The 16,778-nt window shown below is 41.4% G+C and overlaps 1 protein-coding gene across 1 annotated transcript in view; it reads left to right on the forward strand.

Annotated features, from left to right (window-relative positions):
* Positions 1–16,778, forward strand: part of ptprn2 (protein tyrosine phosphatase receptor type N2) — a 109,142-nt gene that overhangs the window by 59,013 nt on the left and 33,351 nt on the right. Inside the window, exon 11 of the mRNA XM_076080735.1 lies at positions 5,043–5,107. Within this exon, the coding sequence (XP_075936850.1) occupies positions 5,043–5,107 (65 nt within the window). The remainder of the gene's footprint in view (positions 1–5,042; positions 5,108–16,778) is intronic.

A 16,778-nucleotide genomic window follows, 5' to 3' on the forward strand; every position in this document is an offset into this window, starting at 1 on the left:
GATGACTTCATGATAATCATTTCTCAATCGCTATTAGAATCTATGACGAGGAGAGCACAATTGCTTCAGTTTGCAGCATATGGCGGAGAAAAGCAACATTTTAATCAAATTGAATCTCGGCACAAGATAATTTGTGCTGAGCACATACGCTATGGAGCAATTTAAAGGTCACATGAAATCAAGCTTAAATGTGTGCTTGTATTTTTTTTGTTTTTTTTTGCGTTTTCATTCATTAGTGTGAGTGTCAAGGAAAGTCAACGATGTTTTGGAGGATTCTTTAGATTGATGATTAAAATGGCCTTTTCGTCCTCTTCTTCCTTCCTCTTCAACAAGTTCTTGACAAGTTTTTGAAGTATATTCTTCAGTTCTTCCTCATGCTTAGCCCTAAGAAAATTCATCCAGAAGTGCACATTAAGTGCACTTCTCATATTTAGTCATTTTAAAAATGGAAACAAATGTTCTCTGGCAGCTGCCACAGTTTCAACTGAAATCATTAATTGGTATTTTAATCCATTTGTAATAAATGTACTGAGCAGCACCGCATGTGAAAGGGCCTACTTTAAACATCTCATTTTATTTATCAGTCCTGGTTGATTTGGAGACACCCGTCGTTATTGGTGATAACAATAAGTGTTGCTGATTAAACACTCCTTGAGCGGCTACTTTTAAAACATAAGAGGAACTGGTGGATGTGGTTATGGTGCAGCCAAACAAACTCTTTTTTTAATAAAGAAGTCGGGTGATTTCGTGCAACAGCAGGACACAGTAGAGTTGATTACTTTGCTAAGACGTTGGAGGCAAACTCTTCATCTCACAGCTTACTCTGGCTGCTGCATCTTGTTCCATTACACACTTGGAAAATTGAAAATAATCTATTGAAGTATGCACAAAATGACTGTTGACTTATTTTTGTAGATGCTTTTTTGATAACCGATCCTGGTCAACGCTAACCTGGCAAATACATTGTGTTTCCTTTGGCTGCTTCAGTGAAATAAGAATGAAGCTAATATCAATGAGATCAAATAAAAAAAAACGAAACACCGGATTACGTGCTGCTGCATCGTTTCCTGTTTCTCTCTCGTGTGCAGGTAGACATCTGAATCCAGTGTGTTAATGGCGGACTCCGCCACTAACAATGAAAGCTACTCTATAGAGAGTAATTACACAATGTAAATTAATTTATGGTTGAAAAAAATCATAACAATGAATACAATAAAAGTTTTTTATGTCATGAAAATCTTTATTTTGGAAGTTAAACAGCTTCCTTCCCTTACAGAATGATTGCTAGTTATTTACTAACAGAAGTCCTTTTAATTATATTATTTTTAATTAAACACGCTTGTGTTATACACAAGTGACACTGAAGGCCATTTTAAGACATTCATTCACCAAACGTTAATCACACACATTAACTGAATTCTTATTGAATAGTTCCAGGTCATCAGGCAATTCTCTAATTTATAATCCCCAATGAAACTGTTGCGCGTGTATGTCATTTCAATTGTAAGCCCATGAAAATAGAGCACATTTAAACACAAATGCCTTTCTGGCCTTTACTGTGCTTTTGTTGCCTGCTGAACATCGGATCATATGGCTCAATGTGACTCGGAAACCGAAAAGATTAAATGAGCAGCAGGGATCAGATCTCGATATTAGAAGTCAGACTCGATAGACTCAGACAATGCCTATTAAAATGGCTGGAAGAGCCTCTCTGAAATGAGTCCTGACATCTCCTTTCCACAGTCTGTCAGGAGTATTTGGTGGCTAATTTGAAGCTTACAGTGTCTGTGAGAAAAAGAGAAAGAGAGCGAGCTCCAGTGGGAGGTTAATATAAGGGGTGACCAGAAAGAGATGCTGTAGGCTGTTATCTGTACAGTCAGTGACAGAACAAGCAATCCATTGGCTGGATTCTCACTGCAGCCAAGATCCATCCAGTTACCGGCTAATGAGCCCGGCAAGTACATTGTATTTACATTTAAAGTGGCTGTTGTGGGACTGTCCTTTCCCTCAGGTTGATTGGAGAGTCCTCAGCTTTGATTTCACAAGTAAATACTGACCTTCAGGCTTCTTTGGTTTCACCGTAATATGGTTAATGGCAGCTTGTCAGTCAAAACCTGAGCTGCAGCCGCCATGACGTGTCCGCGTGTTGATTCCAGGCTAATCTTTCGTAGTTTGACTCGAGATGTGTTGCGACCCCAGAGGGGTCCTCATTAGGACCAAAACGTTGTGTGACCTTTTAGCGGCTTCACCTCGCCCCACCACCTACGCCCTCACCCAGCTGGGCCCAATTACCTTGCTCATTACCCCCCTCCTAAATAGCACCGGGACTGTGCAGGTAGTGTAGCTATCTATGGAGCGGCAATATGTCTCTGACTAACTACAGGGGTGACGACATGAAATGAAAACGAGTTGAGACATGCCAGTTGAAGACTTTCCTTCTCAATAAGGGCAGAAGATTTTCTTCTTTATCCTCTTGCTACTTCTTTTATGTGGCACTTTAATTTAAACGTGTATGTATATTTGACCTTTCCAGCTCTCTCTCGCCTCTTCCTTTGTCCTACTTTTAGCCATCCGTCAGAAACCCCTGGCTGACACCTAAAATATAAGATGTCCCCTTCGCTGCCATGTTGATGAGATGATAGGATGATCAATGTTTTCTGGATCCTTAATAACCAGAAAGAGAAAAGGAGGAGAGAGGAAAGAGCGAGAGAGATGGATGATTATCCTAAAAGTAGCGTGCTTAATTAGATGGAATGCTGCATACATTGTGGACTGAGTGGAATCATTGGGATAGATTAAAATACTAATTAAACAGGCCCTTGCCGAATTTGGAGTGTGAGGTGGGGTTCAGCTCTTCAGGGTCATTTGCATAGCCTTCATCTGGGGAAATGGGATTTAAAGGACCTGCTCTCTTTCTCTTCCTCTCTTTAACTCTCACTTTTCTTCCCTTTTCCCCATTACCAATCACATTCACATGCTAACAAACTCAATTAAAATTATGCTCCATTTTTTTTGTTGCACTCTATAATTTGGCATAATCTATTAAGGCCCCTTTGATTTTGTTTTTCAATATAAATGTCTCCATCAAAGTGAGGAAGGGACGTTGAGCACAGGAGGGGAAGAAAGACGGTGAAATGTGTGATCTTGAACGATGGATATTTAACATTGCCTCACTTTGGTTTGATTTGCATGAGAAAATCTTTCGTGAACAAAGCTTTGGAAATAGCATGCCATATTTGATTAGATCAATAGATCTGAGGATCAAACTCGGGTTGGTGTATTAATTACTGCAAGAACAAAGGCAGAAGCTCAAGTTATTGTGTGCTGTGAATCTACAAGCACTTCATCTGCTTTTTGGTAACATTCAGCAGGTCTGACTCAAAGTGTGTGAGGATAACAATTTTTTTTTTTTTATTGGTAAATTATGTTTGCATTTTACATTTTCAACCATTGAACCATTGGCTCTATTGATGGAAATTAAAGTCTGTCCACCACTTTGGCCCAGACTGAAATATCTCAACATTTTGTACAGACATTCATGGTTTCCAGAGGATGAATCTTATCGATTTTGATGACCTCCGAAGTTTTCCTTTTGTGGAACCATGAGGCTTTGTTTGAAATGTCTCAACATCTATTGGATGCATTGCTTTGAAATTTGGTTCAGACATTTATGTCCCTCTGAGGATGAATTGCGATAACTTTGGTGATCCCTGAATTTTTCATTTAGCGCTATCATCGGGTCACAATTTCAAATTTTTCAGGCCAATTAGCGACAAAACTAATGACAGCTGTATTTTGTGTTTAGTGCTGATTAGTAAATGGCAGCATACTAACACGTATAACCAAGATGGTGAACATGGTAAACATTATACCTGCTGAGGCTTGTTTGTTCTTCTGTGTACCAACACTGTGAGGACGTAGGCTACTCTGTAGCTGACGTGCAGCTCCTCAAAGATGTAACTATACTTCGGGGCTACGGCTGTTACAGAAAGGGAATGTGGAAACTGCAAAAACTGTGATTAGTCAGCTTGCAGTAACACACATCTTGCAAAGTCATCTCTTCTGCAAACGTTCCGCTCACTGTGACTCCACAACGTATAGATACAACAAACACATGAACTCTTGTATCACAAAGTAAATGTAAACACAGTAACTGAGGGGAATAAGATTCAAGCCTGATACGACCTGATCATGTACGATACATCCGTGTTAGTGTTGCATTGGAGATATCAGCGGGTGAAATCCGACAATAAACAATAAATCACACCTACTACCGTTAAGCTCTTGTGTCAACCATAAATCCAGTTTATCCATCGGCATGTTAACATTCTGGGATTAACATGTAGCGGAAAGCACCACTGTACCTAAAGCATTGTTCACACTCCAAGCGACAAAACAGCCAAGCGTGGACAGGTACATTATCAAAAAGTGTTGCTCCAGAGCTCGTTGAAATAGTTGTCATTTAATAGCACTGGGAGCGAGATAACAGCGTTTGTTTTAAATGGAAGGAAATAAAATATGATTGGTTGATGTTTTACCGCGTCATTGGAGCGCAGAAAAAAGTTGAGACCAGCTCAACTTTGATTTGTAGCGATTCACGCCTGCGACAAGTGTTGGGCAGCAATTTCCAACTTCATGTCACCAGCTGCCATCTCAGATGACTTGTAGCCCGTTGCTGTGTCGCTTGTAGTGAGAAGCAGCATGAGTACAGCCTCACAGAGCCGCTAGCATAGCCGTGGACCCTTACCTATAGGCCCTCCACCCATACAACATATCATTCCTCCAAGGGCCACAACAGACTCCTGTCAGCTGGAGAACTGCTTGCTGTCATTCCCTTAAAAATGTTTTTACGTGTTTGTGTGTGTGTGTGTGTGGGCTGGTCATTTTCTATGACCAGTTTGACATCTGACTCATGCTGTTACATCCACTGCATCATTCTCAGTTTCACTGACCACTTGTTTTGCCTCAGGAACGGAGAAATCTGCTACTTTGTCATCCACTGCTCATACTCAACACCTCCTCTGCTTTTGTCTCCCGTGCAGTCCAACAGAAGCAGCAGCTGGAGAAGGAGACAGGCCTGAAGATAGTGGAGGCTGGAGTTAGTGACGTAAGTTGTACTCACTAAGAATATCTGTTATTCAGCTCTGTGTGTAAAAAGAAAAAGAGCGGGTGTGCTTGTGTGCGTACTCTGTGTTTGGGCACATGGGACAGGAATAACTCTGTGAACCCAACTTGTCTTGGCATCCGGATCACACCTGCAGCTTCAGTTGTGCAGCCAAACATCTGCAGCAGCAATGAATTCCAAACACACATCCCTTTAAGCGTGTTGCGTTGATGACCGTTGATTTCCTTTAGGTCTCTAAGAGCTGTTGTCACCATGGCAAATAAAACACAACACAAGACAAAAGCATGATGCATTTCATGAAACATAAAGTAAGTGTTAATCATCACAGCAGAGCAACAATAACCAGATTATCCTGAGTGCTGTCACTTTGTCTGGACCCTGATTCTCCTGTGACATATTAATTGGAAAGAATTAAGTGGAGAGCAGGAGGACACTCAGGATGATCCGGATGAAAGGAGAGTAAATGTGTTTTCATTGAACACTGATAAATATTCATATGTATCAGCGGTAAGGATCTAATCAAGCACCCATTGATGCGTCTTGGCCCTCAATGTTCGCCTGGTAAATGAGTTTCTTTATGGAAATGAGACAGACAGCCTTAGACCCCTGAGCTGCCCTGATCATGAGGCATGCTGGGAGCTAAATGGATGTGGCCTGTGCATCGCAGGACAGTTGCCATTGGCAACAACCGTCACACACTGTATAGACAAGATCATTTTCCCGTGTTAGTCCCTTCTATACTGTCTCCCTTTGGTGTCGCTGCCTTTCTTCGCCCATCTGCCTCCCACTTATATCTTTTTTAGCACCACATTCTCTCCGGTCTTATTCCACATTGTGTCTTCATCACGTTCTTCTCAATTATCTCTGATTCACATTTTTTTTCTTTTTTTTCTTCTCTGTGACTTTTGTCCTGTTCTTTGTCTGCCTCTCCTCGCCTCTTTTTCATTCTTTTATTCCCACTCAGACTGATTCCTGCGCTTTGCCAGAACTGGTACAGGGCTGTGTTTGTCATATTGGGCCTATTTGTAGATAATTAGCTGCAATAATAGCCTCTCTGCAGGAGCCGGGTGAGGGAGGGAGGGAGGGAGGAAAGAGGGAGGGAGGAAAGGAAGAATCTGTCTTCCACCTCATGGGGAGAAAAGCCACGCCAGACTGTGTTTGTAGAAATGCATGTCAAGGAAGCGCAGCATTTACTGTACTACAAATAGAGAGTTGGCAAAGTATAAACCCTGAAAACTCACTCAGAGGGTGTTTTATTAGCAACAGCTCTAATGTGGATGTGTGTGATGTTACCAGTTTGTATTTAAGAAGTGGAGAGGTGAGGGTAAGTTGGGGAAAATAGTAGCTTTTCACAGGAGAGCCTGTGGAGTGGGCTCTTCAAATACATTAGTTTAAAAGGTGTTAAACCAAAAGCCTGCTTTCACTAAATTTGCAGTAAATTGGCCACAGTCATGAGTGAATGCATGTTGGAGGTTGCAAAATGGGTCTTCTTTAGCCTGCTTATTCGTGGCAAAAATAGAAATATGCTGGATAAAATTGCTCAGTGGATCCATAAGAGGTATAGAGCGGGAAATTAAGCAAAGCATCAGTGCTAAGCTTTCCACAGACAATATTCTTTCCACAAGCTCGTATAAAACCATCAATGTGCTCGGTATCATTAAGTCTTATCACTGACAACTCCCCCCTCCTCCGTTTTTATTTAAGAGGTGACAAATGACAAAACAGCTTAGCAAGATGTCCAGATAGAGCGAACGTCAATAGCGGTAGATGCGGACGGGGATAAGCAAATGTCAAAGTGGGGGGAAGGAGACATCCATCAATAGGCCGAGCAATATCTACTCCATTATAGATCGCAAGGAAGTCGGCTTCCTAAAGAGAAAAAAATGACTACTTTGTTTATCTTGATGTGTATACGTGTGTGAGTATCATTCTTATTAACAGCTGCTTCCCAAGTGGGAGCTGCACTCTTGTGGAAACACAAAAGCCAAAAGTAGGTCCTCTCACAGCAATTTGTAAGTCCTGTAAAGGTGTGAAAAACTGTGAGGGTGGAAAGAGAACTGAAGTGGAAAGAAATGTGTGGTTGGTGTGGCCTCTCTGCAGATTTAGCCATACATATAAAGTACACACATATAAGTACCCATGCTAGTATTGCACAATACTTTAAGTGTGGAAATAAAACCTGGCCGATCATACCGTACTTTGTTTCCTCAACTAGTATCGTTTGTAAATGGAACAAAGCTCTGTGACTGTGCATCCCTCACCGCCTCCTCGGATTTTGTTCCGTGCAGGAGAGCCGGGGGGGGGGGGGGGTCGGTGAATCAACCCCCACCCCATGCTGGAGACAATGACTAAGCATTAGGCAAAAGGGTTGCTTTAGCTGGCAGTCATAGACACAGCATGGCTGCTACAAGTGGGGAGTGTAGAGAAGGAATAAAAGGGAGGCTCAGAATTGTTTGAAAGGGAGGAGTATCGTTGGTTAGAAAAAGACACAGGGTATTCTACAATCCTCATAGGTTTGAAATAGCTTCCAGTGTGCTAGAAAATTTTGTCAACAACCTTTATTTTATTTAATGCTTGTGGGGGATATTTGATCTCTAAAAATATTTCCTGATGTTGATTATCTCTGCTAATATTGCCCTAATCAAGGTCTTAATGATCTACTAATAAAGATTCACATTGAGATGAGTGAGCAGAGGCTTTCCTCTGGATTAACAATAAAGAAATGAACAGCTAGTTGCCGGCGGGAATGTCTAACAAACTAGCAAAGTTAGCAATCGCTAACAGTTTGCTTATCCGCAAATGCCAAGGAAGTGCGTGTTTAATATTTTATGGCTTTGCAATAGCAAATAATATGATACGTAGAGGCAGACCCTAGCCTAGTAGCCTTTGCACCAAAACATTTGCCATTGTCCACATGGGGGAAGTGGCTCTGGCTAGCCATGATAAAAGAAAAAGCATCAAGACAACCAAAAGGCCGCTCAACAGACTGCCGGCGTAGGTGCATATTATGTATTACATATTTCTCCATTACCTCTTCTACCAGCACGGCAAGCATTGGCATAGCTGCGAGACAACTGCTAGCCTCCTGTGGACAGGTGTTGTAAATTAGCATTTTGCTTCAAACACTTAACACAGTGCATCTGGGCTTTGTGCATAAATGTATGTTACAATTCTAATGCTACTGTGATGTCCATATCAAATAAAATAAACATAAACATAAACATAAGCATCTGAAGTGGTGTGGGCACCGGAGACGATGACTAGCATTGTTCTTAGAGTTATGCCCAAGGATAGCTGGTACCTACTGTATGTGCTGACATGTAGGGTGCATTCGTAAATCCAATCTGACGCTCTACACTAAAAAATTAAAGCGCTGCTGTTAGAAGAAATAGAGTGTTATGTATGAAATAACGAACGTTGTTGCATTTTGCTAGGACGATCCTTGCCATTTCAGTCACTGAGCTTGGCACTCTGCTGCTCCGTCTCCTCAGACAGAGTGCCCAGAGTACGCTCCGTCGCTCAGAGAGTGTGGTGCTCTGAATAACTGAACAGTATATTCCAACAGCGCTACGAACTCATGAAGGGTCAAGTAGTGGCTATTGACGAACGCACCCAAAGGCATTTTTGCTACAATGCCTATCTTAGGGCATATCACACTGGTTTAAGAGTCTTATTATTGTGAGTTATGATGGCTATAAAGGCCATAGGAATAGGGTAAAATATTATGGAAAAGTTTTGAAAATGCATTGTTAAAAATGTGTGTGAAGCCTGTAAAGAACGGTAACGTATTCCCAAATCAATCCCCAATACACCGCAATTTGGATGAACACATTTCCACATTCAACCTGCCTGCATTCAATGGTCCCTATTTGATTAAATTGGTAGTCAAATTAAGATTCATTGACATTTTGACAGCGGCCTCATGTTCAAGATAACTCCGGCAAACTGCTTATGTGAAGAGGCCCTCATTAAGCATCAAATTCCCTGAGCTGCATGTCAACTGATTATTCAACCACTAAATGTAAATCATATATGGCAGGCAGGGAGTCTCTGCACTGTTTGTGTGTATGCATGAACAAATGTACAGTAAATATGTGTCCTCAATGCATACTGTAATTGTCATTTATAGGGCTTAAGTGTGCGTTTTTGACATGTCTGACTGTAAATGTGTACCTACAGTTAGTCACTGGTTTTTCATTTGATTTGTACTCTAGCTACATAAAGGCAGTGGAGGCATTTCATGATGGTCGAAAGCTCCCGTTATATTTCTAATCAAAGAACTAAGAGCAGAGGCACAGAGGCAAAATTCATCTCAGAGAAAGGTCACCTGTAGTTACGGCCCCTCACTATGGATTTGAAGGCTTTCTTTCCAATATCCTGTGCCATAATTAATGCAAGGGCACATCTGTTTGAAAATGTTCTGACAGGCTTCCTCAAAAAACACTACGGTGCATCAGGTTTTAAGTATTATCGTAGAGTAAGAATGTTTACATCTGATTATGAACTATTGTTTTTCTATAAACCATCTCCATGATCAGGTTGTTTATTTCTTTAAGACCTGGAGTTTCATTGGTTTTAATCGTGATGGTGCTTCTTTCTGTTCTGTTGTGCAGTTTGTATGAATATGGACATAACTAGTATTTATTTTTGTCAGTAGGCATACTTTTAAGAATGGCAGTGTCTCTGCAAACTGAAATATCTCAACATTTACAAGATGGGTTTGCACACGTTTTGGTACAGATTTGGTGGCCAGACAAATTATCCTAGCAACTTTGGTGATCTCTTTACTTTTCCGCTTGCCAAAGTCAGTTCTTTGGTTTATGAACAAATACCTGCAAAACTGATAATACTCAGCTTTACTTTGTGACAATTAGCAAACGTTAGCATGCTAACACGCAAAACTAAGATTGTAAACACGTTAAACATTGTACTGTACCTTCTAATGACAGGCATGTTAGCCTTTACTTTGTGACAATTAGCTGTTCGCATGCTAACATGCAAAACGAAGATGGTAAACATTTACTGTACCTTCTAATCACAGGCATGTTAGCATTGTCATTGTGAGCATGTTAGCACGCTAAAGTTAGCATTTAGCTCAGCAAGTACAAGCATGCTTCTGTTATAAATGTACATTTAACATAATATACCCTTGGATGAATGTCCCTCCACCTGATCATCATATGTCAATTTTATGGTAAAATAAAAATGCAAGGGCTACAATACAGGGTTACAATAGTAACTTCAGTCACCGTCAATGCACTCAATATGATCCAATAACTTCTGGCTCAGGATTGATCACATTAAATTAGCATTTTGCTTTGATGGAAAACTTTTTCCCATGAATATTTATTTCCACATTTTTTTATCCTCTGCGCATTGGTTGTCTGGCAATATCAGTGCATTTTGCTTTCCTTTAATCTAACAACGCCCGAGTATTGTAGGGTATACCACTTAACAACAAATACCATGTGCAACCATCAGCAAATGCAATTCCTCTGAGCGAATGGGACAAATCACTTCAGAAGGGGACTTCAAAGGAAAACCACACTGACCATTTCCAACCAGAGAGAAGAGACAGATCCACAGGCTGAAATAAATAAATTATTGTGAGTTGTACAAATTGATCTTGTAACGGCATGGATATATGCTTTACTTCAAAACATGTTTCCCCATGCTGCTTTTTCAAGCAGCATTTTTTTCAAGAATCACAAGATGAGAAAAATACATTTTTATGTAAATTTTTCGAGATCTCTTATTCTCATTTAAGTGTGAGTTTGGCGCCTCAGAGGAAATGTTAGTGGCTTGGCTGCACTGCAGGGTATATTTTCTACCCGTCGTTGTGTTGTATAGCATGTATATGTGCACTGAATGTGTGTAGACGCTGCAGCAAATCAATTCCACATTGGCCCTCAATTGCCTTTTCCACATTGACAACCTATCTCCTTCAGACACTGTAATAAACCCAAACAATGAAAAAATTGACGCCTATACAAATTTCAACAGTGCAGGAAGGCCAATCTGACTGTTTTAAAAGTGGCTAAAATGCCATTACTGTGGCAGATCTGGATGTGAAATGTCATATGGGAGCAGCCCCACTGTGCCTGCAGCCCTGAGTACACTGCCTGTTTGGAGACTCCAGCTGCCTCCCACTGATGAAAGACCGTCCAGCAGCTCCGTTTCTCAGCAACCTTTTACCATCACCTGACCTTTGGACTGCAGAAATGCCTTTGATACCGTGCCATGCAGTTTGGTATTTGCCTCTATATATCGTGGCGTGTGCTTTCCCCCGGGTATGGGTGAACTTGTCTGTTTTTAACGAGTGTCAGAATGTAAAGTGTTTACTCTCCTACCTTTTGCTTCTTTTATGTTCCGCTGCCTTCGTTAAAGAGAGGTATGGTTTTATTCAGCATGTTGAAGGGCAATTCTTCAGTCCTTTTGTAAGAAGTAAAATAAGATACAACTCGAGGCCAAGGTGGCCTTGGAGGTGGCAGTTTAGATCAAATAAAAGTAAAATCCACTGATGAAAATTCTTCCACTGTTATAAATCATCAGTCTGCGATCGGTGCTTTAAACATTTATTTTTTTTCCAGCCAATGATTTCCTGCATTTCTCACAATAACTTAGGGCTGTGCAGTAGTTCCATGGTTCACTGTTTCTTTAAAACTATAAGGTCTTGGGTTCAAGGCCTTCCTTCTTTCTGTATGGAGTCTGGCTGACACTGACAATTATTTTCACAACAGTCATTGTCGCAATTGTTTGCTTTCTAGTTTTGTCGTTAGAAGGTCAGAAAATAGGGAAAAAATGAAGTACTACGTGTTTTATTCAACCAATGGCCAAAACCCAACCAATATTCTTGTTACTATCAATGGAAACCATTAAATCTTCGCATTTTAGAAGCTGGGACAAGAGAATGACTAAATACTGAAACTGTTTCTACTTCGTTCGATACCCACCATGTGAGTGGAAGCATTCAGTTACATTAAATGCCAACACCACCACATTGATTTGTGTATATATAGATAGGCCGATACCGAGCCCTAAGCAAGAGATGAGGGATTGTTTTTTTTAGCTGGAGTTTTGATCTGTTTTTAAAATGCAACATGTGCTGTTCTGTAGCTGATTTGCATTTTTGACAGCTGTGGCTACTGTCACTGGAGGAATTTTAAATTATGCCTCTTGTACAGTGGATTTCTGCCTAAATGTCAGTAGAAAATGGTGGTTCTGTGGAGAGTTCTGACATATTGATATCAAAACTTGATGTTTACTTTTGATGGTTTTAGATTGTTGAGAAAAAATGAGCTGTATCTGTTTCAGTCACACGTAGTAGCTGTGCTGTGTTTCGCCATATCATTCAATCTATTGTTGGGTTCAAGCCTATTGAAATAGAAAAGTATCATCATGACAATCCTGTTAAGCTCCTTAGTTTACAAACTTGGATAAGCAAGACAGAGGTTAGATTATGGGGGCTTTATTGTTCGTATTTTTAAACAGTATGTTTTCACGTTACAACGCTAAAAGAGAAAAGGCCTTTAGAATGACGGCTAACAGATGTGTTTGGCAAACATAACACTGTCTTAGTTAACAGCCAACCAGGAGTTGGTAGTGTGCAAACATATGAATTGATTAATACTACTATTAAGAGCAGGACAGAGCCGCTAACATTAGCTGCTAACTCTGGTATAGTCCAGGTTTGGCTAATGGTTAACGATGCCTGAGATTTTGACCCTTTGTGTGATTCTTGGGTCAAGACGTTTGTTTGACTCGTACAATAAGTCTGCTTTTGCCCAATGTTGATGAATACCAGTAATCTGTGCCTTTTTCAAAGCATAAGGCAAGTTAGATCTACAGGTATGACATCATCCTGCACTTTAATTGTAAACAATGCCACTCTTGTTTGAACAAAAGGCTGTTTATGGTAGTTCGTCAAATGGCGCCTGGCAGCAGCAGCAGCGGTGGGGTTGAGGCCTGGGAGGGGGCTCAGGGTCGAGGGGGGGGGGGGGGGGGGACCTACGGTGTCCACAGCTGGATAGCATGGCAGAGGTTTTAAATGTCAGCGTTGAAGGGGGATGTGGCTGCCATTTGGCCTGACAAGCTGCATGCCAAGGGACTGGCAGCGGGATGCAGGGGGCATGGTGCTCCCGGTCCCGGCCACAGAGCTCTCACCTTCTGCCATTTATCATGCGGATATTTGCCTAGCGCATCTGGCACCTTCGCATTGACAGCAGCAGGAAAAGCAGTTGCTGCAGGCTAACCGGTGGCCCATGGTAATCTTTTTAACATCGCAACAAAATTAGGGCACACGTATTTATTTGAGTAAATTCAGTCCAGAGTGTCTGTCGAGTTTAGTTGATGGAAATGCAGTAATACTTTGAGGAGGTTTGGAGTTGAGAAGAGAGGAGTGTTGGGCAGATTTTGCTGCTGAAATCGACAAAGTATTTCCTAGAATTACAATCTAATCCTAAACACTAAACTATTATCTTTGTTGATAGGTGTGATATTCAATAAAAGGACACATTTAAGAATATACTGTCGTCATCTGTTCATCTAGATGTATACATTCGTCATAGCTGTCTTTTTAGCAAACATTACATTTTGAGTTTGTGGTTGATATGAAGCAGATTAATTATTGCTCAGTGAGCGCAAAATATGGAAACCACTTTGCTCTCAGCAAATTAAATATAATCAACTGTCATATCATCTTTAATTGACTGTAATTGTGAATCCTGCTGTAACTGCTAGTTACTTTCTGCATGGCAAGGTCAACTAAATTGCGTGATAAGCTGTTATGGTCTTTTACATGATGACCTTGACTTGAGTGTATGAATATCTTACAATTGTGGCGATAAAGCATGAAATGAAAGTGGACCACTCTGCTTCTAAGTGGCTTCACAGCATCTACTGGTTGTGTTAACTGCTTTGAAATACTCTGCTGTGATGATATGGCAACATTTAGATATGGAGGTGAATATTTAAATGACAAATATTCTGTATATTATACAAGTTAAAACAACACATAACTATAAGATTTCGGTGTTTCAACTCAGAAAGAAAATGTATAAAATTGTGTATGTTAGTATATGTTAATGTATTTTAAACATATACTTAATTACCTATTGTACTACTGTTAAAACAATGCATCTCCAAAATGTCAATGTTTTAAGACAAACAGACTTGTTTTCATAATCCTTCAGGTAAGATTCACCAAATTTAGAGATGCATAGTTTTCTCTGGAGAGCAACAATATTTTGAATTTAATCCAAAAATATGGCAGAAACTTGCAGAAATTCAAACTATGATCTTTATTTACCTTGATCTGTACTTGCCATGTATTTTTTTTCTAATATCCATCAATAACTGAGACTAATTAGGCCCTTAAGCCATGAACTGAAGACATTTCTTGAATGCGTTTGCTGCACTATATGTTGTCTTTCATCCTAATATGTGATGCAATCATTGCAAATGTGGCGTACACGTGAAGGTAAAAAGCATCAAAGATCAAACATCTGATAGTGTGTGCTGTGAACTGGAGAAGCGTCCTGCTGTGATGGGATTTCTGCTTTACATATCACAGTCATGTCCATGTGTACATGGCTGCCCACATGTCTATTTACATTCACAAACATGCTCATCATGTGCGTGTTGCCGGCAAATGCACAGATGCAGCTAACACCTGACGGAGTGCAGGTGGATCTCTGTGTAAAAATAGGAAAACTGTTCATAAACAGAAGCTGCTACAAGGACACCAAGCCTGAATCCTACTTTAAACCAGAGCACAGCTACATTTCTGCAGCTTAAAAACAACAGTATGGCAAACAGTAATGACTAAAACTTACATATTAATGCACATTTTATCTAGAACATGGACAAATGACTCAACAAACTAAACACATTCCAATTTGGGACTTAATCTGAATAAATTAGAGGAAAAAAAACATGAAATATGTCATTCATAGCTTCATCAACATAAATAACTAATAGAAGGAATTACATTTCATTGTTGGAAACAACAAAAGGCAAACGGATCTTGGCAATCCAGGTCCATGAACACGTGCAATCACATGTCAGTCACCGTTCATTACATTATTCACTTTGGAGAAGGAGGGGAAAAAAGAGACATCATCACAGCTTCACAAAAAGCCATGTAATTATGTTTGAGGGGGAGAATAGGCTAGATTGATTATATGCATTTACAATAATGAGACGTCAATGTATTATTATGTTACAGAGCAATCAAAATCTTGACATAAATCATAATTTATTCTGCCTTCAGAATTTCTGATCAGCCTTACTTTGTATTGTTGTCAGAGGTTGTGGGTTGAAGCAATGGGAGACGTGAGACGCAAACAGGCGGCTGATACCGAACTACAGCTGTGGCAGCGGCCTCATTAGGGATTCGCGGAGGTTCCATTCGACGAGCAGCGCTGCCCGGTTTGGCTCGGGGGCAGACTGCTCTTATAAATCTGCTGGAGCTCTGAGACAGACAGACAGCGAGACACACGCAGGGAGGCTGCGCCGCTGTGGCCAGGCAGAGTGTCAGCTCTGGTCGTGCAGAGGATTGTTTTGCAGCGCGAGGCCCCTGACTCTCCTCCCCCCCTCCTCCCCCCCCCCCAGCTGATTGGTGTGGCTTCATTAGCATGGGCCGTGGCACCTCCGATTTGAGGTAATTAAAGAGAGAAATCAGAGCGCTTGCCTCCGGTCCAGACACAGCCAGTCAAGAGATCGCCGTGGAACAGATCTTGCCTTCCTCCAAACCCCCCCCCCCCCCTCATCCCTCAACTAAGAGTGCGTCTGGAGGCGAGGTATGGGGTGTTGGCGTCTGTGCCAAGTTCCCCCCCCTAAGTAACCCCCGGGGTTACACTGGCACACACGCCTCTCCCCCACGGGCGCACGCTGGGCCCGGCGTTGTCATGGTGATAGCAGGGGAAAATGTTTAATGGAGACACTGATGAGAATTTACGAGGCTGTGGCCGCGTGTGCATTTACAGGGATACGACCCTTAGCCCATCACGCGCCGCCTCCTGTGGTTCTACATGTATATCCTCACTTACGCAAGCTGTAGCTGATCACCGGGCCGTATGCTCAGGCAGGCGGCAGCAATGTGCTGCAAGTCCACCAACGCCTACAGTTGGTTGGCACGTTGGTTGTCCAATTAAGTTGATGCAGTGTGATCGGAAAAGTATATCGTTATCATTTAGTGTTCGCCAGAATCAGGATCTACTAATCGCTCGAGAGGCGTTCTCATGGAGCGATTTAAGTACAAATTGTGTTATGAGATGGCTGTGTACTCCAGATAAAATGGCAGAAATGGATGGCCAGCGATCAGTAACCCCTCTACAGTAACTGACCATTGCTTGTGTTTTTCCGCGGAGGTTCTTCAGGCCTTTTGTTTCCAGTTGTTTCGAGTAGGTTGTGTCTGCTCCCATAATGAATTGCAAGCTCCTGTATCTGTCATGGGCACCATTAAACAAACCAGGGGTCTGATAGAGTGTGCTGGCATTTGCTGGGGACGCCATCTTCAACGGTAGTTCAACAGCCCTTGAGAGCATGTCAAATTTGATTAATTTAAAGTACACTTCTGACCTTAGTGTGGACACAAATGGAGGGCCATTTAGAGTGTGAGGTCCTTCAGCATTATATCTTGATGGACCACTGA

The sequence above is a fragment of the Anarhichas minor genome, unplaced genomic scaffold (genome assembly GCF_050575085.1).
Source record: "Anarhichas minor isolate MPS153535 unplaced genomic scaffold, ASM5057508v1 ptg000074l, whole genome shotgun sequence".
NCBI classification, from domain to species: domain Eukaryota; kingdom Metazoa; phylum Chordata; class Actinopteri; order Perciformes; family Anarhichadidae; genus Anarhichas; species Anarhichas minor.